General features: G+C 45.8%; 1 gene segment (V, D, J or C); it reads left to right on the top strand.

Moving 5' to 3' along the window:
- The first annotated feature begins 8,288 nt into the window (after positions 1–8,288).
- LOC140479437 (Ig kappa chain V region Mem5-like) lies at positions 8,289–23,971 on the top strand. The segment is given in 4 exon segments: positions 8,289–8,353; positions 8,540–8,834; positions 9,331–9,365; positions 23,125–23,971. Coding segments are annotated over 4 exon segments (708 nt in total).
- Positions 23,972–24,564: the final 593 nt, after the last annotated feature.

Raw genomic sequence — 24,564 nt, 5'->3', positions numbered from 1 at the left:
TGGGTTCACAGAGTCTAGAGTGAGGGAGGAGCTGGAGAAAATCATTTATTAAAGGGAAATGGTTTTGGGAAAATTGATGGGATTAAAGTTTGATAATCGACATACTAAGTATTCAGGAAATGGCTCAAAAATTTTGGAAACATTGGTGGTCATCTTCGAAGATTGTATTGATTCTGGAACAGTTCCTTGAGATTGGAGAGTTGCTGATGTAACCTTACTCTTAAAATGGGAGGGAGTGAGAAAACAGGGAATTTTTAATCAGTCAGCCTGATGGTATTGGGGAAAATTCTTGAGTCCGTTGTAAAATATTTAATAGCTGAACACATGGAAAACAGTGACAGGATTGGACACAGTCAGCATGGATTGTGGGAAGGGAAATCATACTGAACAATCAACTGGAATTGTTTGAGGATGTAAGGAGTGGATTTAATAAGGGGGAGCGAGTGAATGTTTTTTTTTCTTTATTCATTCATGGGATGAGGGCATCACTGGATAGCCAGCATTTATTGCCCATCTCTAATTAGTTAAAAGTCAACCACATTGTTGTGGGTCTGGAGTCACAGGTAGTCCAGACCGTCCAGACCAGGTACAGATAGCAATTTCCTTCCCTAAAGGACATCAGTGAACCAGATGGTTTTTCCCAACAATCAACAGTGGATGCATGGTCATTATTAGATTCTTAATTCTGGATTAATGTGCTTCATTTGCACTTTCAAGAGACTTCTGATAATCCCACAAAAGAGCATTGCATATAAAATTAAAGCTCATAGGATTGGGGGCAGTGTACTGACATGGATAGAGAACTGATTGCAGACAGGAAACAAAGTCATAGAGTCATTGAGTCCTCCAGCACAGAGACAGGCCCTTCGACCTAAACTGGCCCACTCCGACCAAAATGTCTGACCACGCTAACCCAATTTCCATACACTTGGCCCATGACCTTCTGAACCTTTCCTATTCATGTATTTGACCAAATGCCTTTTAAATGTTGTCAATGTGCCCAGTGCAACCACTTCTGCTGGTAGCTCATTCCATATGCGGACCATCATTTGAGTAAAAAGTGCCCCTCAGGTTCCCTTTTATTCCTTACTCTCAAACCTTAAACTGATGCCCTCTCGTCCTCTAGTCACAAACCCTGGGAAAAAGATTGAGTTCATTCACCCTATCCATGCCTCTACTGATCTTACACACTGCTTTAAGATTCCCCCCTCAGTCTTCTATGCTCCAAAGAAATAAATTCCTAGCTGTCCACCCTCTCTCTATAACTCAGACCCTTGAGTTCTGGCAACATCCTCATAAATTTCTCCTGCACTCTTTTCAGTTTAATAATATCCTTCCTATAACAAGCTGTCCAAAACTGAACACAATAATCCAAGTGTGGCCTCACCAACATCCTGCATAACTGCAATATAACTTCCCAACTTCTACAGTCAATGCCCTGACTGATGACGGTCAGTGTGCCAAAAGCCTTCCTCACTGCCCTGTCCAACAGTGACTCCACTTTCAGAGAATTGTGTACCTGAACTCCACGGTCCCTCTGATCCACTACACTCCTTCACCATTCACCATGAAACTCCTACCTTGATTTGACTTTGCAAAATGCAAGACCTCACACTTGTCTATATTAAATTCCATTTGCTATTTCTCAGCCCACTTCCCCAGCTGATCAAAGTCCTGCTGCACTTTCTGATAACCTTCCTCACTGTCCACGATACCGCCTATTTTAGTGTCATTTGGAAATTTATGAATCATGCCTTGTACAGTCTCATCCAAATCATTGATATAGATGTAATTTTGAAATAATCGGGCCTTTTTCTGAAAGGGCTGGATGAGCTCAGGTCTGGACCACAGGCCTGGATACCAGCTACTCACATCATATGTTAATGATTTAGATAAGGGAATCAAGATTAATATCTCCAGTTTAGCAGATGACACAAAGCTGGTTGAGAGGGGGAGCTGTCAGGAGGATGCAGAGATGCTTCTGTGTGATTTGGACGGGTTGAGTAAGTCACAGATGAAATATAATGTGGATAAATGTGAAGTTACCCAGTTTAGTATCAAAAATAGGAAGGCAGATTATTATCCGGATGGGGATAGAGTGGGAATGGGGAGATACAATCAGACCTGGGTGTCCTTATACACCAGTTGCTAAAAGTAAGCATTGCAGGAGCAGCAGTCGTGAATAACGCCAATGGTATTTAGGTCTTCATAGCGATAGGATTCAAGAACAGGGCCAGAGGTATCTTGCTGCAATGTTGCAGGGCTTCAGTGAGATCATACCTTGAGTATTCCATTAATATTTGGCTCAGTGACAGGAGACAGAGCGAAGAGGCAGAAAGTTGTTTGCGTGACTGGATCCAGTGTGCAGTGGGATACCACAGGGATCAGTGCTGGGTCCCTTATTGTTTGTGACACTTAGAAACAATGTGGATGAGAATGTGATGGGGTGAGGGGTGGGGTGAGTGAATGATATCTAAGTTTGTATATGATATGAAGATTGGAGGATGGTTAATAGTGAGGAAGAAGGTGTGAGGTTACAGGAGGATATAAATGGATTGTTCAGATAGGCAGAGCAAAGGCAGATGGAATTTAACTCTGCTAAATGTGAGGTGAAGCACTGTGGAAGACACAGCAGGTGAACAGGGCAGGAATGAAAACATATAGGACACTTACCTTTATCATTTCAGGGGTGGGTGATAAAAACAGGGAGGTTATGTTGGAACTGTTTAGAACTTAGGGGAGGTGAGAGCTGAAGTACTGTGTGCAGTTCTGGTCACCACACGATAGGAAGGATGTGATTACACTGGATGGGGTGCAGATGAGATTAACCAGGAAGTTGCTTGGGGTGGAGCATTTCAATGATGAAAAGATGCTGGATAAGCTCAGGTTGTTCTCTTTGTAGCAGAGAAGGTTAAGGGGTCCCTGATTGAGATGTATAAAGTTATGAGGGGAATGCACAAGGAGGATAGAAAGTTCTCCTGAGGCAGAGACATAATAATATGGTGGCACACATTCAAATGTGAAAGGCCGGAGCTTCAGAGGGGATTTGAGGAGCATATCTTTCACCCAGAAGATGGTGACAGTCTGAATACATTGACTGGGATTATAGTTGTGGTAGGAAACTTCATAACCTTTGGATGAACACTGAAATGTCATAGCATTCAAGATTATGGGCCTAATATTGGAAAGTGGGACTCATGCAGGTTTAATGTTGTTTGGCTGGCACAGGTTCAATGGGCTGAAGGGACTCTTCTGTACTGTGATTTTATGATTCGATTATGTGCAGTTTTGGTCCCCTTATTTGAGGAAGTATGATCTGGCTGTGGAGGGAGGGAGGGCAGGGAGGGGTTTGAGAACAAGGATGAGAATTTGAAAATCGAAATGTTGCTCAACCGGGAGCCAATGTAGGTCAGTGAGCATGGTGGGGAGGGCGGGGGATGGTGATGTGGGGCTTAGAGCAGCCTCAAAGATGAGGTCAAGGTTGTAATGAGTCTGTTTGAGCAGCAGACAGTGCTCAGGGAGAGGGATGGAGTTTGTACCGGGAGCTGAAGAGGATGGCTTTGATCTTCCCAATGTGTTTCCCAGTGAGCCTGGCTCCTCAGTCCTGACTGCTCTTAGCTGCTGTGATTGTCACTGATTGGACACTTATTATTAGAGATTCTGACCACAGCAGAAAGCCCCAGTGTAAAAAATAACTGCAAAGACTGTCAGCTCGCAAGGTTGAAACTTCACCAAAAGAGGAAGTGAAAGAAGGAGCTCGGAGCAGCTGGCTGTTTGTTACTGAGATGGGAGAAAACTGTGAACCATCTGCACTCCCGAGAATCTGTCAGCACATAAGAATATAAGGACTAGGATCTTGAGTATAATGATGGTAAAAGTGTCAGTCACTCTCTCACAAACATACACTCAGAGATCAAAAACAGAATCCAGCAGCAGCTCTGTATCCAAGCTGTGAAGCCTACACAGAATGTTTTCCTCATTCAGTTTTTAACTGGCAGGATAGACCAAGCTGGGGAGGCAACACAGTGGTGGGTACAGTCGGAAGGGAGTTGTCCTGGGAGTCCTCACCATTAACTATGGAACCCATGAAGCATCATGACAGTAGATCAAACATGGAGAAGGAAACCTCCCTCCCCTCCAACCTCAACTGAGCAATCAGTCCTCCTCCAGGTTGAACAACACTTGGAGGGAGCACTGAGGGAGGGAAGGATGCAGGATATACTCTGAGTAAGGGACTTCAAAGCCCACCATCAAGAGCTGCTGAGGAGCATCACTACTGTACAAGCAGGTCAAGTTCCAAGTGATTCCGCTGTGAGAATGGAGATGGGGCAGGTGGCGAGGGAACCAACACGAGGGAAAAACATACTTACTGTCACCCTCACCAACCTGTCTGCTGCTGGTGTATCTGTCCATGACAGTATCAGTAAGAGTGACCACAGCACAGTCCGTGTGGAGACAAAATCCCATCTTCACATTGAGATTACCTGACACTTTGTTGGGCAAGAGATACGCGATGTCAGGAAGAACTTTGTTTTTCGCAGCAATTGGTAATGACTTGGAAATTAGTGCCCATTCAGGTGAGGCAGGTGAAGACACTCAGTTATTACAATGACAGATTGGATGGGCTCTTGATGGAAATAAACCTGCAAGGCTCTGGGGGCTGAAGAGGGGAGGGGGTGGGACTGACTGGATTGCCCCATGAAATGACAGCATTTACCTGACAGGCTGAATGTTCTCCCCCTGTGCTGGAAATAGCTCTAACTCAATGAGGGGTTCACAATTAGAGAGTTTAGATGCAGTAAATAAAGGACAAATTGTTTCTCCAGGCAGGAGGGTCAGTAACCAGAGGGCACACATTTCAGAAAGGGTCTGAAGGACAAGGGAGAAGATAGGAATATTTTTATCCAGCGAGTTCATGATGACGGTCTGCAAGGTGAGTGGAAGTGGATTCAACAGCAACTTTCAAAAGGGCATTTGGAGAAATAGCTGAAAAGGAAACAATTGCAGGGTTATACAGGAAGGACTGGGTAAATGGGACACATTGGACTCATTTGACTAACAGTCACAATCAGCCCAGTGACCTCTGTCTATGCTGTATAAGAGCTTACGCACACTTAGTCTCACCTTTACACAAAGACTGGGAGAAATAGACAACCCAGTTTACAGAAAAGTGTTTTCTCAAGGAAAATTTACACAGTGTCCAAATGTGGCCTTACCAATGCCTTGTACAGCTGGAACATGTCCCAGCTCCTGTACTCCCTGATTTGACCAGTGATGGTGAGTGTGCCAAATACCTTCTTTATCACCCTGTCTACCTGTGGCCCCACTTCCAAGGAATTATGTACCTGTACCTCTCAGTCTGTCTGTTCAACAACACTCCCCATGGCTCGACCATTATTTGTGTAATTCCTGCCCTGGTATGTCTTACCAAAATGTAACTCCTCGCACTTTTCAAAATTAAACTCCATCTGGATTTGTTTACCCACTGGCCCAGTTGATCAAGATGACATTGCACTCTTTGGTAACCTTCTTCCCCGTCCACGATGCCAACAATTTTAATGTCAGCCACAAACTTCCTGACCATTCCTGCTATAGGGCTTATGCCCGAAACGTCGATTCTCCTGTTCCTTGGATGCTGCCTGACCTGCTGCGCTTTTCCAGCAACACATTTTCATTCCTGCTATTTTCTCAGCCAAATTGTTCATTTAAATGATGAACAACAGTGGATCCAGGTTCGGTTCTCGTGGCAGACGGCTGGTCATTGGCCTCCAGTCTGAAGAACAAGCCTCTCTCACCAGCCTCTGCCTCCTACCATCAGGCCAATTTTATATCCAATTGGCGAGCTCTCCCTGAATCCTTTGTGATATAAATTTACTAAGCAGTCTCCTATGGGGAACCTTGTCTAAGGACTTGCTAACGTCCATGTAGACAGAGTGTACTGCTCTACCTATCTTCTTCTTCTTGATTACTTCTTCAAAAACTCAGTCAGCTGCTCATCTCAATTGGAAACTCCAGTGAATAGGAGGCCCATGTTTACTGGTCTCCTTTGGAGAGTCCAGTAGGAAGGAGGCCAATGTTTACTGCTTTTATGGCTTCAGTGGTAAAGAGGCCTATGTTTCTACATCAAGCAGCTTTGTGAACTGAATTTCATGTTTACTGGACTCTGTTGGAGTATCCAGTGTGTCATGGAGTTCATGGTTGGTGTGGGTCCAGTTTCTCTCTGTTGTAACTGTGTGATGCTCTGACCCTCATCCCAGTCAAAAAGCCTGACTCAAAGACTGATCATGGAAAGGGCAGGAAAAGGAAGGGATTGGACAGAATGGGTCAGTGGGTCAGAACCTGTCCTGCCCCTCCAGCTCACACTGATGGCCTGAGGATCTCCTCTCTCTGCTGGGCCTTCATGAAATGAACTTTGTGTCCAAACCAGTCCCCAGTGAGAATCGGCCAACAGCACAGAACTGCCCTTCATTTGACAAGAATCTGTCAGTCTTCCTGAGAGAGACCAAACCCTGGTCAATGTGAGAAATGGGGCTTTAATCCAGGAAAAGACATGCTTCTGGGGTCAAGGGTTAACATCCATTAGTGGGGCAGAGCAGAGGGAGATTTGTCCTGCATTCAATTGTCACCATCCGGGACACTGTGAGAAAGAGAGAGAAGCGAGACAGAGAGAGAGGTAGAAGATGTATGTGTGTGCGTGTAATTGAGGGATAGAGGGAGGAGCATCTGAGACAGTGTGAGATATGTGAGGGGACCAAGAGAGAGATAGAGGGAGGTAGAAGTAGTGAGATTGAGGGATAGAGAGAGAGAATCAAGATGTGACTGAGAGGGATGGAGAGAGAGAAAGAGACAGGATGGGTGTGATACCAAGAATGAAAGGAATCAAGAGAGAGTTGGTCGGGTTGAGTGTGTGTGTGTCAGAGAGAGATGAGTATGGTTAGAGACAAAATGACAGAGAGGGAGGGAGAGAGACTGTAGATTGGGAATGCAGGCAGGGAGGGAGAGACAGAGAGAGGAATAGAGAGGGGCAATTAATATTTGGAGGTTTTCAATTGATGCGAGAGATTGAGTGAGTGACAGTGTGAGAGAAAGATGCAGAAGGAGAGATTATGAGACGGAGTGAGGAAGCGTGAGTGAGTTGGAGAGAGTGGTTATGAGACTGATTGAGAGAGAGAGAGAGAAAGGGGTGGACAGGTCCTGGTCACCACATTCTGGGAAGGATGTGATTGTACTTGAGAGGGTGCAGAGATTTACCAGCATACTGCCTGGGATGGAGGGCCAGCTGTGAGGAAAGCTTGGAAAGGTTGGGAATGTTTTCTTTGGAGCAGTGAAGGTTGAGAGGGGACCTGATAGAGGGGTATAAGATTATTCAGGGCAGTGATAGGGTGTGCAGGAAGGCACTTTTTACAAGAGTCAAGAATTCAATAACCAGGGACAAACATTGAAGGTAACACAGACATGGCCACACAGAAACTGCTGCAGGAGTAGGCCATTCGGCCCTTTGAGTCTGCTCTGTCATTCAGTGTGATCATGGCTGATCCTCCATCTCAAAGACATATTCCTACTTTCTCCCCATTTCCTTCATGCTGTTAAAATGTAAAACAATTATCTCTCTCTTTCTCTTGAATATATTCAGTTCCTTGTCCTCCACAGTTTGACTATCCTCTGAGTGAAGAAATGTTTCCTCATCTCAGTCTGAAATGGTCTACACTGTATCCCCCTGAGATTGTGACCCCTGGTTCCAGACTCCCCAACCAGGGGAAACCGCCTCCCTGCCCAGCCCTGTTAGAATGTGATATGTTTCAATCAGATCCTCTCTCATCCTTCTGAACTCGAGTGAGTCCAGGCCCAGTTGATTAGAGAGTGAGAAGTGTGTTGGGGAGAAATGTTTTCACCCAGAGGGTGGTTGGAGTCTGGAACTCACTGCCTGAAAGGCTGGTTGAGTCACAAACTCTCATGACATTGGAGCAGTGTTTAGATATTCACTTGTGTTGCTGCAGCCCCCACGGTAATGGGCCAGGAGCTGGCGGATGGGATTAGTGTCATCAGATCTTTGCTGACCAGTTTAGACACAATGGGCCAAATGGTGTCATTCAGTGCTGTTAACATCAATGACTTTCTGAGACAGAGAGAGAGAATGGGAGTGAGAGAGAGAGAAAAGAGGTACTGACGTGGCTCTCCCTGCCTGATGCCATTTACATACTGAGGAACACCCAGTCAGACTCTCACAGGCTGCAGCTTTATAAAGCAGAGCCCAGTGAAGGGAGAGTTTATCAGGAACCAGGCACAGGGACAGGAGCACACACCATGATTTCACACATCCAGCTGATCTGGCCCCTGGCATTCTGTATCGCAGGTACAAATCTCTCTACTTGCACCTTGAATCTTTAGCTTCTCTGCATTTCACTCCAATTCCACTGACTTGTGATTGAAGGGAAAATGCTGAAACCAGACGAATGCTCAGTGTCTCCAACAATCTCTCATTTGACAGGCTCTGTCTGTTACAGTTCTGACTTCACTGTGTTTCTCTCTGACCCCTCAGGTATCAATGGGGACATCACCATGACCCAGTCTCCCCCGGTGCTGTCAGTGGGACTGGGCCAGACCGCAACCATCACCTGTACGGCCAGTCAATCTGTTAGCAAGTGGGTTAGCTGGTACCAGCAGCGAGAAGGTCAGAAACCCTCTCTCCTGATCTACAGTGCAACAACTCGATTCACAGGAGTCCCCGATCGATTCACCAGCAGTGGATCAGGGACCAGTTTCACCCTGACAATCAGCAACGTTCAGATTGAGGATGTCGCTGACTATTACTGTATGCAGCATAACAGCTGGCCTTCACAGTGATACAGATCCGTACAAAAACCTCAATACACACAGCACCAACTCCTGTACTGACCCAATCCACAGTTATATAAAATATATAATAATGGACACACCATCCCACCACCTGAACTGACACATTCACAGTTACATCTAAATGAAACTGAACAAACTAACCTATGCCAGAATTGTCACTGTCTACAACACACTCCAGTCCCTGTGGTGTCCACCACTCACTGAAGGCCTCATGTTTCCACCTACACTCCATGACCACACTTGAAGAGCAGCCGCAACATTGAACATCAAAAAATATATTTCGCAAACTGCCCAAGCCTAGCTGGACACAACCCAGAGATACAGACAGACAGAGAAAAAGCCATGAGTGAGGGAGACAGAGAGGGGCAGGGAGAGGGTAAGAGTGACTGAGAGACAGGGAGAGGTTGAGAGTGACGGGGAGTAACAAAGAGCAGAAGATTTTGTGCAGCCTCTGCACTGGGAGCTCTCACTGTGGCTTACGTTCGGTAAAGGAACCAAGCTCAGACTGAGTAAGTAAACCTCAATCCTCCGTTATTAACCCCGTCAATACTGAAACACAACTTCTAAAACACAAATGTTGAATTGTTGAAGGTGTTATTGAGCAGCTGCAGCGAATGAAATGGTTGATTGAGGAGCATTGTCTCTAACAGGATGTCCAGCTGTATTTCTGTAGTCCTATTGCCCCACTTAAGCAGCAAGATATAAGTCAGTCAGTTTTACTCACCGTGTGGAGGAGCCCTGTCCATTTGCAGCCTGTGGTCCCATTCCTGCAGCATGGAGTGAAATCAGTGAGTAGCCTCCTGCCAGTCTCAGTGCGACAGACACGGGCAGAGTTTGATGTGAGCTCTGGCTCCCCGTCCCAATCTCTGATCTCACTGACCTCAGCAGCAGCAGCAGCAGCAGCAGCAGCAGCAGCAGCACAGTGAGACACCGAGCTCCCACCTCCCCCAGATTTAACTCTGCTCAATCACACAGTCACAGGACTGTTACAGTGTACAAGGAGACCATTTCACCCGTCCTATCTGTACTGGCTCTTTGAATGAGTAATTTACAGAGTGTCATTCTCCTCAATTCTCCCTGTCACACTGCACATTGTTCCTTTTCAAATAATAGTCTCATTCCCTTTGGAATGTTTCAATTGAAGCTGCCTCCACCACACTCTCGGGCAGTGCATTCCACACCTTAACCACTCACTGGCTGAACATGTTGTTCTCCATCTCACTTTTGTGACTTTTCCCAATTACTTTCAATCTGTGGTCTCTCAGTCTCAATCCTTTCTCAATTGGGAACATTTTCTCCTTATTTTTTCTGTCCAGGCCCGTCCTGGTTTTAATTCATTCAATAAATCTCCTCTCAGCCTTCTCCAAAGAAGACAGTCCCAAATTCTCCAGTAGATCTTCATAACTGCTGTTCCTCATCCCTGGAATGACGTTTGGGAATTGAATTTGCCATCTCTACAAAACATTCACATGCTTCCTGAATTATTCACATTATTTATGTCCCTTATGATTTTATAAATTTCTCAGCCTCCGATGTTGCAGGGAAAATTGCCCCAGTTTATTCATCCTCTCCCGATCGTTCAAAACCTCCAATTCCTAGCAAAATCTTTTAAAATCGTTTTCTGCATCTTTTAAAAGTTTAACAATATCCTTACTATCGCAGGATGATCAGAATTGTTCACATTATTCCCAAAGTGGCCTCACCAATCTCCTGTACAGCTGCAACATGATGTCCCAACTCCGATACTCAATACAGTGACCAATAAAGGCAAACGTTCCCAACACCTTCTTCATCACCCTGTCTCCCTGTGATCCAGTTTTAAGGAATAATGCAGCTTACCTTCACCTTCACCTTCACCTTCACCTTCACCTTCACCTTCACCTTCACCTTCACCTTCACCTCTCTTTTTTCAGCAACACTCCACAGGGCCCTACCATTAACTGTATAACTCCTGCCCTGGTTTGCCTTTCCAAAATGCAACATCTCACATTTAACTAAATTGAACTCCATTTGCCACACCTCTGCCCATTGCCCCATCTGATCAAGGTCCCACTGTACCCTGAGATAAACTTCTTCACTATCCACTGTCCCACCAATTTTGGTGTCATTTACAAACTGATGTTAACTCCTATATTCACAGTGAAATCATTTATTTAAACGACCAAAAGCAGTGAACCCAGCACCACTCCTTGCGGCACACAGCTATTCACAGATCTCCAGTCTGAAAATCAACCCTTTACCACCACTCTCTCTCTCCTATCTTCAAGCTAATTTTTTTTTACCCAAATGGCTAGCTCCCCCTGGATCCCATGTGGTCTGACCTTACTAGTCAGTCTATCATGTGGAACCTTGTCAAACACTTTACTGAAGTCCAAACAGACACTGTCTACTGTTCTGCCTTCATCAATCTTCTTTGTCACCTCCACAATCAAATCAGGGAAACACAATTTCCCATGCACAAAACCACATTGATTATCCAAATGGATGTAAATCCTGTCCCTCAGAATCCACTCCATTATCTTACCTAGCACTGACATCAGGCTCATTGGTCTATAGTTCCCTAGCTTTTCCTTATAGCCTTTCTGAAATAATGATACAACATTAGCCATCCTCTCTGCTCCTCCAACACCTTACCTATAGCTGTAATGATAAACATATCTCAGCAAGGGGCCCAGAAATCTCTTCCCTAGTTTCCCACAATGTTCTGGGATACACCTGATCAGGTCCTAGGGATTTATTTACCTTTATATCTTTTAAGACCTTTCGCATCTACTCAGTTGTATTGTGGACTTTTTCAAAACGTCACTATTTTTTGAAATTCCCTCACTTTCATGTCCTTCTTCCCCATAAATACTGACCTGAAATATTTGTTTAGTATCTCACCCATCTCCTGTGTCTTACCAAAATACAGCACTCACATTTATCTGAATTAAACTCCATCTGCCATTCCTCAGCCCACTGGCCCAGTTGGTCAAGAGCCCATTGTACTCTTAGACAGCCTTCTTCGCTGTCCACAATGCCATCTGAAAATTCACCTGAACACACTCTCACAACTCTGGCCCCTCTCTGCCTGTTACACTGCTACTACCCTAATCTATATTTGGAAATTAAAGACCCAGTCCCCCATTTATAACGATTCTATCATATTTGCAGGTCTCTGTAAATTCCTTGCATTTGTATTCCTCCACATTCTTTCCACTGGGTGGTGAATTATTGTCTACACTGAGGATTCCGTGGACCTTGGTGTTTCATTCTGATATTCCCCACTGGCTCCCACAGCCCAGCTCATCCCAAAGGAGCTCAGTCACAGCTCTGTTCAGGAGCAACGCCGTCTGGTCTGGCCAAGTCTCATCTCCCCCAGACCCACTCCCAATGTCCCAAGAACCTAAAGCCTCCCTCCTGGACCCGCTCTCCAGCCCCACAGTCACCTGTGTTATCCTCCTGTTCCTCTTCACACTTGTGGGGGGCACTGGAAGTAATGTGCAGATTCCTTCTTTTTAGTTCCTGCTCCTAATTCCTTTCCACGCTCCCTAAAATCTGACTGCAGGACCACATCCTATTTCTCCCTTTGTCACTGGGACCAATGTGGACCACGACTGCTGACTGTTCCCCCTCTCCCCTCAGGGCGCTCTGCAGCCGCTCATTGACATCCTTGCGCCTGGCACCAAGGAGACAACACACCATCCTGGATTCCCATCTGCAGCTGCAGAAACACCTATCAATTGCCCTCCCTCTCAAATCTCCTCTCACTGTCGCTCTTCCAGTCTTCATTGTGCCCCCCTGTACAGCTGAGCCACCCGTGGTGCCAGGGACTTGGCTCTGGCTGCACTCCACAGATGAACCATCATTCTCATCAGGATTCCGAACTGAATCCTGGTTGGAGAGTGAGCTGCACTCAGGGGATTCCTGTACTATCTGCCTGGTCCTTTTGGACTGTCTTTCTTCTCCCCCATTCCCTCTCTCCCTGCATACTCTGAAGCTGCAGAGTGACCACATCTAGAAACGTGCTCTCCATGGAGCTCTCACCCTCACGGACTCTCCGCACTGACACCAGCTGCTACTCAAGCTCCGATACCTGGAGCTCCAACTGCTGTCACTGACCAGACTTCCTACACGCTTGGAAGTCCAGGAGCGGGGAAGCATTCTGAAGTTCCCACATGGATGCACACTCTCTCCACTCTTTGGTTACCTCTTGGCAAAGTTCTGATGACAAACAGCTACAGCAGGGCTCACAGTCCAGTGGGTTCAGTTTTCCAGGGTTTTGGGGAAACTCTCCAGAAGACTTTAAGAAATAGGAGCAGAAATCAGCCATTCAGCCCATTGAATCTGCTCTGCCCTTTGATCTTGGCAGATATGCTTCTCATCCCCATTCTCCTGCCAACTCCACTGGTACCATCAATCCCATTAACAATCACGAACTTATCTGTCTCTGTCTTAAATACTCTCAGTGACTTTGCCTCCACTGCCCTCTGTAGCACTGAGTTCCACAGATTCGCCACCGTCTGGCTGAAGAAATTTGTCCTCATCTCAGCTCGAAAGTGTTGGCCCTTCATTCTGAGGCTGTGCCTTTGTTACCTAGTCTCCTGTTTTTGGAAACATCTTATCTGCATCCACTGTACCCAGGCCTATCTGTATTCTGCAAATTTCAATAAGATCCCTCCTCATCCTTCTAAACTCCATCGAGTACAGACCCAGAGTCCTCAACCATGTCTCATATGACAAGCCCTTCATCCCCAGGATCATTCTTGTAAACCCCTCCAATGCTAACACATTGTTCCTTAGAATATGGTCCCAAAACTGCTCACAATATTCAAAATGCAGTCTGACTAGAGCCTTACACAGCCTCAGCAGTACATCTCTGCTCTTGTGTTCTGGCCCTATTTAAATGAATGTGATCATTTCAGTTGCCTTCCCAAGCACAAACTGGACCTGCCTGTTAACCTTAAGAGAAACCTGAATGAGATTTGTGCTATAGATTTCCAAAGGCTTTCCTCATTTAGCAAACAGTCTTTGCATTTCTTCTTCCTCCCACAGTGCATAACCTCACACTGTAACACATTGTATTCTATCTTCCAATTCTTTGCCCACTCTCTGAGCCTATCCAGGACCTTTTACAGCCTTCCCACTTCCTCAACACTACCTGTCCCTCCACTTATATCATGTCATCTGAAAACCTAGCAATAATGTCTTCACTTCCTTCATCCAGATTGTTAATGTATAACATGAATCGTTGAGGTCCTAACGCCCTGCAGACCTTTACCGGTCACCAGCTGCCATTGTTCCTCGCTCTCTGCTTTATGCCAACCTGCCAGTCCTCAGTCCATGCCAGTACCTCACCCCTAACACTATCAGCGCTTATCTCATGTCAAATTCCCTCTGGAAAATCCAAATAGGTTACTTACTCAGACTCTCCTTTGTCTGACTGGCTCATTGTCTCCTTTGGGAATTCTAACAGATTTGCCAGGCATGACCTCCCCTTGACTCAGCCCTATTTTCTCAATGGACTTCCAAGTCCTCTACAATTTCATCCTTCAATTGAAGTCTAAAACCTGACCAACAACTGAGTCCAGGGTAACTGGCCTATAACATCCCATCTTATACCTCCCTCCTTTCTTAAACAGAGCTGTTATGTGAGCCATTTTCCTGTCCCTTGCCCCCACCAAATGCCACCCTACCCCACCTCCACACCCTGACTCCATTGATTCCTGAACGATCATCACCAATGCCCCCACAATCTCCTCAGCAATCTCCTTCAGAACACACTGGTGTAGTTCATCCAGTCTGGGTGAGTTATCCACATTCAGACCTTTCAGCTTCCCCAGTACCTCCTCCTTAGTGATGGCCACTACACTCCCCTCTGCCCCCTGACAGTCTTGAAGTACTGGTATGCTGCTGGTGTTTTCCATTGTGCAGACTGATGCAAAGTATCGATTCAATTCCTTGGCTATTTCTTCATTTCCTATTATTCTTTCTCCAGCGATCCAAAGTCTATTTTTGCCTCCCTCTTCCTTTTTATATATCTGATAAAACTCTTGCAATCTCCTTGTATATTACTGGCCAGCTTACCCTCACATTTCACCTTCTCCACCCTTAGTGCTTTTTTCGTTATCCTCCAAAAGTTTTTAAAGACTTCCTAATCCTCTGGCTTCCCACTATTTTCCACCACATTGTATGTCTTTTCCTTTTGCTTTTATGCTGTCCTTGACGTCCCTCATCAGCCATGGTTACCTTGTCCTCCCCTTAGTATGTTTCCTTTTTGGAATGAATTCCTGCTCTGCTTCCTGAATTACCCCCAGAAATTTTGCTATTTGCTGCCCTGCCATCTTACCTGCTCGGCTCCCCTTCCAATCAACTCTGGTCAGCTCCTTACTCATGTCTTTGTAGTTCCCTTTACTCAATTGAAATACTGTTCCATCTGATTGCAGCTTCTCCCTCTCAAACTGCAGGGGGATTTCTATCATATTATGGTCACTTATCCACAGAAATACTTTCAGCTTCAACTCACTAATCAAGTTTGCCTCGTTACACATCACTGAATCCAAAACTGCCTGTTCCAAATGATCAACCACAAGCTGTTTCAAAAACCATCTCGTAGACATTCCATGAAGTCCTTTCCTTGAGACACACTACCAAGTCCACCTATCCATTGAAGTCTGCCCTAACATTTTGTATCTGGCGTTTCTATCTCCTGATTGATTTCCTTCCCCACACCCTGATTACTGCTTGGAGACCTGGACAGAACTTGCATCAGATTCTTTATTTCTTGCGGTTCCTCAGCTCTACTCACACAGATTCTACACCTTCTGACTCTCTATCACTTCTTGCTATTGATTTAATTTCATTTCTTACTAACAAGGCAACACTTGCCCCTTTGCCCATCTGCTTGTCCTTTTGAAGGGACATGTATCCTTGGATATTTAGTTCCCAGCCCGGATCCCCTTACAGCCATGTCTCTGTGACAGCCACAACATCGTACCTGCCAGTTTCAATCTGCACTACAAGTTCATTGTGTATACTGTGTGCTTTTAAGTCCAACACCCTCAGTCCTGCATTGACTGCCCTCCTTCTCATCATTGTCCTCTTATCTGCTGTGCTTTACGTTTGATCTCTGATCCTTCCCACACTTTCTGTCCTATTACATCTTCTAGAAAGTTGAAAAACCTCTCCCTCCACTTTAACTGGTTTAAATTCGTTAGAAACTGAATTTACCTCGATATGTGGCATCACTTTGTCGACCTTACTCGGAATGCTTCGTGCATTTCGATACAACCTGTTTAAGTTTGTTCTATTATTGATTTTCCCTGCACTTTTATGCTTCCTTTGATATTCAAAATTCCATCCCTTTGTTTTATTTTCTGGTTATCCCATCACTAACCAGCAATCCTACCTTCTCCTTTACCTTCCATTTTCTCATCTTCATCCAACTGAGCCAAATTACTTTCTCTTTGGGTTGAGTTCAGGCCAATATTTATCGTTGAGCCAACATCATTAATGCTCTTTGATCTCATTGCTTCTAGTGGGATCTTGCTGTGCAGAAACTGGCTGCCATGTTACTGACATTGCAACAGGGGCTGCTTGTCAAACAAAACGACCTGTTGGAGTCTTTTGGAGAGCCTGAAATGTTAAGGGCTGGATTGAAATACAATTAGAGTCAGAGAGATGGACAGCACAGAAACAGACCCTTCGCTCCAACTTGTCCATGTTGACCAGATAACCTAAATTAATCTCGTCTCATTTGTCAGCATTTGGCCCCTATCCCTCTAACAAGTTCATATTTACATATGCATGCCTTTTAAATGTTGTAATTGTACCAGCCTTCACCACTTCTTCTGGCAGCTCATTCCACACATTTAACACCCTCTGAATGAAAATGTTGTCCCTTAGGTCCCTTTTATCTTTCCCCGTCACCTTCAACCGATGCCCTGCGGTCCTGGACTCCCCCACTCTGGAGAAAAGATCTTCTCTATTCACCCTATCTATGCCACCCATGACTTTATAAACCTCAAAACAGTCACCCATCAACCTGCAATGATCCAGGGAAAACAGCCTCAGCCTATTCAGCCTCTCACTTTTACACAAATCCTCCAACCTTGACAACATTTTTGTGAATCTTTTCTGAACCATTTTAAGGTTCACAACATTTTTCCTGTAACAGGGAGACCAGAATTGCACACAGTATTCCAAAAGTGCCCTAATCAATGTCCTGTTTCGCTGCAACAGCACCCAACTCCAATACTCAATGCACTGACCAATAAAGGAAAGCAAACCAAATGACTTTGTCACTCACCTACCAACCTGCAACTTCGTCTTCAAGGAACTATTCTTCATTTTTTGGATGAACTGGGAGTCTTTCAGTTGTGCAAGATGCCATTCCATGGCACTATTGGATAAGGAGCAGACAGTTCCCCCTGGTGTCCCTGGTCAATATTTATCCCCCAGTCAAAATCACTAAGAATGTATTTCTCTGCTAATTATCACATGGTGTTTGGGATCTTGCTGGGCACAGTCTGCTGGAAAGATCTATTGGGACATCCTGAGTTGGGGACAGGTGCTACACAAATGCAAGTCTTTCTGTCAGGGTTGGAGTCTCCTGATCCGGATCCTCATGCATTGTATGAGCACTCTCACCTTCCAGGGGTCGTGGGGTCATTAGGAACAGTGACCCTGTCTGACCCTAGGACACTGAGACTCTTTGCAGCCTCACCCTTGACCCTCAGCCCAATAGTGTGCAGCAAGGTTTGAAATATAATCCAGAACCTTCTACACAGACACCCGATGTGACTCTTTCCTGAAATGTGTGGATCCAAGTCTGCTCCAATATTCTTGGATAAAGTTCTCCTGATCTTTGGATGATCGGAGGTTTGTTAAAGAGATATCGAGCTCCATCCCACTTTCCAGCTCTTGCTCCACAGTTCTGGAGGTTTCGCTGTTTGAAGTGAACATCCAAGTGTTTTTTTTCAATATGATGAGGGTTTCTGCCTTTCCCACCATTTCAGACAGTGAGTCCCACATCCCACCAACCTCTGGGTGAAAACAAATCCCTCAACTCCCCTCTAACCCTGCCCCCAACTGATTTCAATCTCTCCCCATGGTTATTGCCCTTTGTGCTGGTGGAAATCAGTCCTTCCTATCCAATCTATCCAGGCCCCTCATCATTTTACACAACACCATCAAATCTCCCCTCTGCCTCCTCTGTTCCAATGAAAACACTCCCAGCCAATCCAATCATTCCTCAAAGCTCAAAATTCCCATTCCAGACAAACTCCTCCTCTATCCTGGTCTCTCGAGGGATCACATCCTTCCTGTAATGTGGTAACCAGAACCGTGCACAGTTCTCTCACTGTACTCTAACTGGGGTTTTATACAATTCCAGAATAAAAAACTCCTTGCTTTCACTCTCAACCAAAAATGAGATAAGGGAGGTGATGGCCTCATGGTATTATTGCTGAGCTGTTAATCCAGAGATCCAGATAATGTTCTGGGGACCAGGGTTAGAATCCAGCAGATGGTGGCATTCAAATTCAAACAAAGAAAATCTGTAATTAAGAGGTTAATGATGACCATGAAACCATCATTGATTGTCAGGAAAAAGCCATCTGATTCCCTAATGTCCTTTAGGGAAGGAAACTGCCATCCTACCATGTGACTCCAGACCCACAGTAATGTAGTTGACTCTAAACTGCCCTCTGGGCGATTAGGGATGGGCAATAAATGCTGCCGATCCAGCAATGCCCTCATTCCATCAGGGGAAAAAGGAAAACAGTTTCCCCCATGTGTCTTCTTAACCACCTTACTGACCCGCATTCATTAATCACCATGGCCACATCTTCAGCTCCAAACACATCTGACTTCCAGCTTCAAAATGATGAGAGACATTCCTTCATTATCTGAGAAACAGATCGAAACATCAAACACAGGAGCAGCAGTAGGCCATTCGGCCCTTCAAGCCTGCTCCACCATTCAATATGATAATGGCTGATCGTCCAACACAGTCCCCTGTTCCTGCTTTCTCCCCACATTCTTTGATCCCTTTAATCCTAAGAACTATATCTAATTCCTTCTTAAATACACACCACATCTAATTCCCTTTTGCTGGAAAAGTGGATGACAATTATTGGGTTGTTGTTTTTTGACCAGTGTGGACACAATGGGCTGATGGGCCTTTCCGGCTCTCTGACACTATTATTATTTATTATGAGTAACTGGGTACCAAGGACTGACCCCTGTGGCACCCTAAGTTGTAATTACTTGCCATTCAGGAAAAGACTCCTTCTTTCTGTGCTGTCTGCCAACCAGTACCCAATCCATGTCAGTACATGGCCCCAATCCTCTTGTTCATTCGGTCGAGATCGGAAAGTCCCACCTTTACTCTTTGTGGGAACAGATTCTGAATGACCTCTGTCTCATCCTTCAAGGGCTCCCACTGCCATGACACTGATTTCCCATCATGTCACTGGTCCCGGTCCACTTTTACCAAAGCACCACACAGTTTAGTAAAATGAAAAGTTTTATATTTACTGCACAGTTCTCCATTTCCATCCATATTCTCAATCTCACTGAGTTCTGATCGCTGTCACAAAAATGCTCCCCCATTGTTAGCCTTTCCAGGTGCACACATTCATTCCATAAACAATGGTCTAAAACTGTCCCTTCTCTCTCAGGGGCATTTAGGGATGGGCAATAAATGCTGGCCCTGCCAGTGACACTCACATCCCAAGAAGCAATTTGAACAATATCTGTTCTTTTGTTGGGTTTATTCTGTATTGACTAAAAATGTTCAAAAAGATTGTGTTGCCAGTGAATATTTGTGAGGGTTGAATTCCCTTCGAATGGCAGGGATTAAAATTGCTCCTCTTATAGAACATAGAACATAGAACATAGAACAATACAGCACAGAACAGGCCCTTCGGCCCACGATGTTGTGCCGAACTTCTATCCTAGATTAAGCACCCATCCATGTACCTATCCAAATGCCGCTTAAAGGTCGCCAATGAATCTGACTCTACCACTCCCACGGGCAGCGCATTCCATGCCCCCACCACTCTCTGGGTGAAGAACCCACCCCTGACATCTCCCCTATATCTTCCACCCTTCACCTTAAATTTATGTCCCCTTGTAACACTCTGTTGTACCCGGGGAAAAAGTTTCTGACTGTCTACTCTATCTATTCCTCTGATCATCTTATAAACCTCTATCAAGTCACCCCTCATCCTTCGCCGTTCCAACGAGAAAAGGCCGAGAACTCTCAACCTATCCTCGTACGACCTACTCTCCATTCCAGGCAACATCCTGGTAAATCTTCTCTGCACCCTCTCCAAAGCTTCCACATCTTTCCTAAAGTGAGGCGACCAGAACTGCACACAGTACTCCAAATGTGGCCTAACCAAAGTCCTGTACAGCTGCAACATCACCTCACGACTCTTGAATTCAATCCCTCTGCTAATGAACGATAATACTCCATAGGCCTTCTTACAAACTCTATCCACCTGAGTGGCAACCTTCAAAGATCTATGTACATAGACCCCAAGATCCCTCTGTTCCTCCACCTGACCAAGAACCCTACCATTAACCCTGTATTCCGCATTCTTATTTGTTCTTCCAAAATGGACAACTTCACACTTGGCAGGGTTGAACTCCATCTGCCACTCCTCAGCCCAGCTCTGCATCATATCTAAGTCCCTCTGCAGCCGACAACATTCCTCCTCACTGTCCACAACTCCACCTATCTTTGTATCATCTGCAAATTTACTGACCCACCCTTCGACTCCCTCATCTAAGTCATTAATAAAAATTACAAACAGCAGAGGACCCAGAACTGATCCCTGCGGAACTCCACTTGTAACTGGACTCCATGCTGAATATTTACCATCTACTACCACTCTCTGACTTCGACCGGTTAGCCAGTTTTCTATCCAATTGGCCAAATTTCCCTCTATCCCATGCCTCCTGACTTTCCGCATAAGCCTACCATGGGGAACCTTATCAAATGCCTTACTAAAATCCATGTACACTACATCCACTGCTCTACCCTCATCCACATGCTTGGTCACCTCCTCGAAGAATTCAATAAGGCTTGTAAGGCAAGACCTACCCTTCACAAATCCGTGCTGGCTGTCCCTAATCAAGCAGTGCCGTTCCAGATACTCGTAAATCCTATCCCTCAGTACCCTTTCCATTACTTTGCCTACCACAGAAGTAAGACTAACTGGCCTGTAATTCCCGGGGTTATCCCTATTCCCTTTTTTGAACAGGGGCACAACATTCGCTACTCTCCAGTCCCCTGGTACCACCCCCGTTGCCAGTGAAGACGAGAAGATCATTGCCAACGGTACTGCAATTTCCTCTCTTGCTTCCCACATAATCCTAGGATATATCCCGTCAGGCCCGGGGGACTTGTCTATCCTCAAGTTGTTCAAAATGTCCAACACATCTTCCTTCCTAACAGATATCTCTTCTAGCCTATCAGTCCGTTTCACACTCTCCTCTTCAACAATACAGTCCCTCTCGTTCGTAAATACTGAAGAGAAGTACTTGTTCAAGACCTCTCCTATCTCTTCCGACTCAATACACAGTCTCCCACCACTGTCCTTGATCGGACCTACCCTCGTTCTCGTCATTCTCAGGTTTCTCACATACGCATAGAATGCCTTGGGGTTATCCTTGATCCTATCCGCCAGGGATTTTTCATGCCCTCTCTTAGCTCTCCTAATCCCTTTCTTCAGGTCCCTTCTGGCTATCCTGTATCCCTCCACTGCTCTGTCTGAACCTTGTTTCCTCAACCTTATGTAAGCCTCCTTCTTCCTCTTTACTAGACATTCAACCTCCCTCGTCAACCAAGGCTCCCTCACACGACCATTTCTTTCCTGCCTGATAGGTACATACATATCAAGGACACGTCGTATCTGCTCCTTGAAAAAGTCCCACATTTCCACCACATCCTTCCCTGACAGCCTATGCTCCCAACGTATGCTCCTCAAATCCTGTCTTACAGCATCGTAATTTCCCTTCCCCCAATTGTAGAAACTTCCTTGTTGTGTGCACCTATCTCTCTCCATAACCAAGGTGAAAGTCACAGAATTGTGGTCGCCATCACCAAAATGTTCACCCACTAACAAGCCCACCACTTGTCCCGGTTCGTTACCGAGTACCAAATCCAATATGGCCTCCTCTCTGGTTGGACAATCTAAATACTGCGTTAGAAAAGCTTCCTGGACACACTGCACAAACACCGCCCCATCCAATCTACTTGATCTAAAGAGCTTCCAATCAATATTTGGGAAGTTGAAGTCGCCCATGACTACGACCCTGTGGCTTCTGCACCTTTCCAAAATCTGTTTCCCAATCTGTTTCTCCACATCTCTGCTGCTATTGGGGGGCCTATAATAAACACCCAACAAGGTGACTGCACCTTTCCTATTTCTGACTTCAGCCCATTCTACCTCCAGAGGCAGATCCCCCTCAAACTTCCTTTCTGCAGCCGTTATACCATTTCTAATTAGCAATGCCACCCCCCCTCCTTTTTTACCACCCTCCCTAATCTTACTGAAACATCTGTACCCAGGAACCTCCAACAGCCATTCCTGTCCCTCATCTATCCATGTTTCCGTGATGGCTACAACATCGTAGTCCCAGGTACCGATCCATGCCTTAAGTTCACCCACCTTATTTCTGATACTCCTTGCATTGAAGTATACGCACTTGAGCCCATCTCTGTGTCCGTAAGTAGTCCCTGTCAGTGCTACCTTCTCCACAGCCTCCCTACAGTCTTGGACATCCTGACACACAGCTAGCTTACTTGCTGGACTACAAGTCCGGATCCCATCCCCCTGCCAAATTAGTTTAAACCCCCCCGAAGAGTGCTAGCAAACCTACCCCCCAGGATATTGGTGCCCTTCTGGTTCAGGTGCAACCCGTCCTGTTTATACAGGTCCCACCTTCCCCAGAATGCAGTCCAATTGTCCAAATATCTGAAGCCCTCCCTCCTACACCATCCTTGCAGCCACGTGTTCAACTGCACTCTCTCCCTATTCTTTGCCTCTCTGTCACGTGGCACCGGCAACAACCCAGAGATGACGACTCTGTCTGTCCTAGCTTTTAGCTTCCAGCCTAACTCCTTGAGCTCTTGAATGACCTCCCCGCCCCTCTTCCTACCTATGTCGTTGGTGCCAATGTGTACCACGACTTCTGGCTGCACACCCTCCCCCTTAAGGATTCTGAAGACACGGTCTGAGACGTCTCGGACCCTAGCACCCGGGAGAACTCTTTCAGGCCGTGAGAACTCTCAGCCCAAGCTGACCCTGCTGCCCCCCTCCCCGGAGCAGGTCAATGCCAAGGGCACTGCCACCCTGGTGTGCCTTGCCAATCACTTCTATCCCGATGAGCTGGAGGTGCAGTGGAAGAAGGACGGTGCAGTCATTTCGGACGGGGTTCAGACCAGCAACTACCTGCGAGCTTCGGACAGCACCTACAGTGTCAGCAGCCTGCTGACCCTCTCTGGGTCTGACTGGGAGTCCAACGCTCGCTTCTCCTGTGCCCTCACCCATGTGACCCTCCCCTCTCCCCTCAGCAAGAGCATCAGGAGATCAGAATGTGTTTAAAGTGTTTGCGATAGTCCGCAGAGGAGACACAACTTTAAATAGAACAGGGCTGAGCTGGCAGGACAAAGGTCATTGTCAGCACTGAATTTCAACTCTTTTCCTTCTCAGGACGGCTCAGAGAACCTTCTGAGGTTTGGGTATTAAAGCAGGTCATTGCGACAGTGTCAAGAGAGCTTTACACGATGTCAAACGTCATGCTGTACCTTGTCCAGAAAGTGTTTGATTGGGACAGGGTTGACTTGTGATGCCAAGAAAAATCTCTTGAAGTTGCTGAAGACTGTCAGCTGTACAAAACAATGTAATCTCAGAATTCTCTGCTTCAGTAAACCAGATCTTCTTCCTGCTTAGCTGTCAGTTCCAATTTAAGGTTTGGTCACTGTTTAAAAGGACAGGATTATCCTGTTATTGAGAAAATCTCCACAAGTGTTTTTCTCAAGCTCCATTGTGGCTGTGAATTTGAGCAGCTTCCTCTGTCTGGGCTGTTAATTGCAGTTTTTTTCTGTCAATGTGAATCTGGAAAAGGGAATAAAGATGAAAATTCAGTCTCTGTCTCTGTGTGCTTTGGAAATAGATGACCTCCCCCCCACCTCAGTTGATTGGCTGCATTTCAGCAGGTAATTTTCAAGATTGGCTGGTTGGCCTGCCAATCAATTATAATCATCAATCATTTCAAATGATCCCTTTGATCAGGGATTTGTGTAGGTTACAAGATTCCAAAAAAGAACACAAACTGAAAGCTGTTAGGACTCAATAAGTACAATCTGATGCATTCCCTCATCACTCTGTTGGTCCTGGCCCAGCTGATGGGATCGCACTGTGCAATCTCTGCTGCATGTTGGTTAGCCGCTGAAACAATCTTTGGCCATTCACCAACATTGTCGGCCTTGTGTGTCTCTCTGAGTGTGAATTTATAACTTAATGTTGCCTGTAGATCTCTGAGTGTGGGTGTGTTACTCAGAGAGACACCCACATTCAGAGACTCCCGTGGACTGAGTATGTTACTCAGTGCTGCCTGTCTCTCAGAGTGCGTGTGTTACATACTGTTGCCTGCAGGTGTCTCTCTCAGTGCGCATGTGTTACTCTGTGCTGTCTGGAGGTGTCTCTCTGAGGT

The sequence above is a fragment of the Chiloscyllium punctatum genome, chromosome 7 (assembly GCF_047496795.1).
Source record: "Chiloscyllium punctatum isolate Juve2018m chromosome 7, sChiPun1.3, whole genome shotgun sequence".
Classification (NCBI taxonomy): Eukaryota; Metazoa; Chordata; class Chondrichthyes; order Orectolobiformes; family Hemiscylliidae; genus Chiloscyllium; species Chiloscyllium punctatum.
This window is presented reverse-complemented; position numbering and strand designations above follow the sequence as displayed.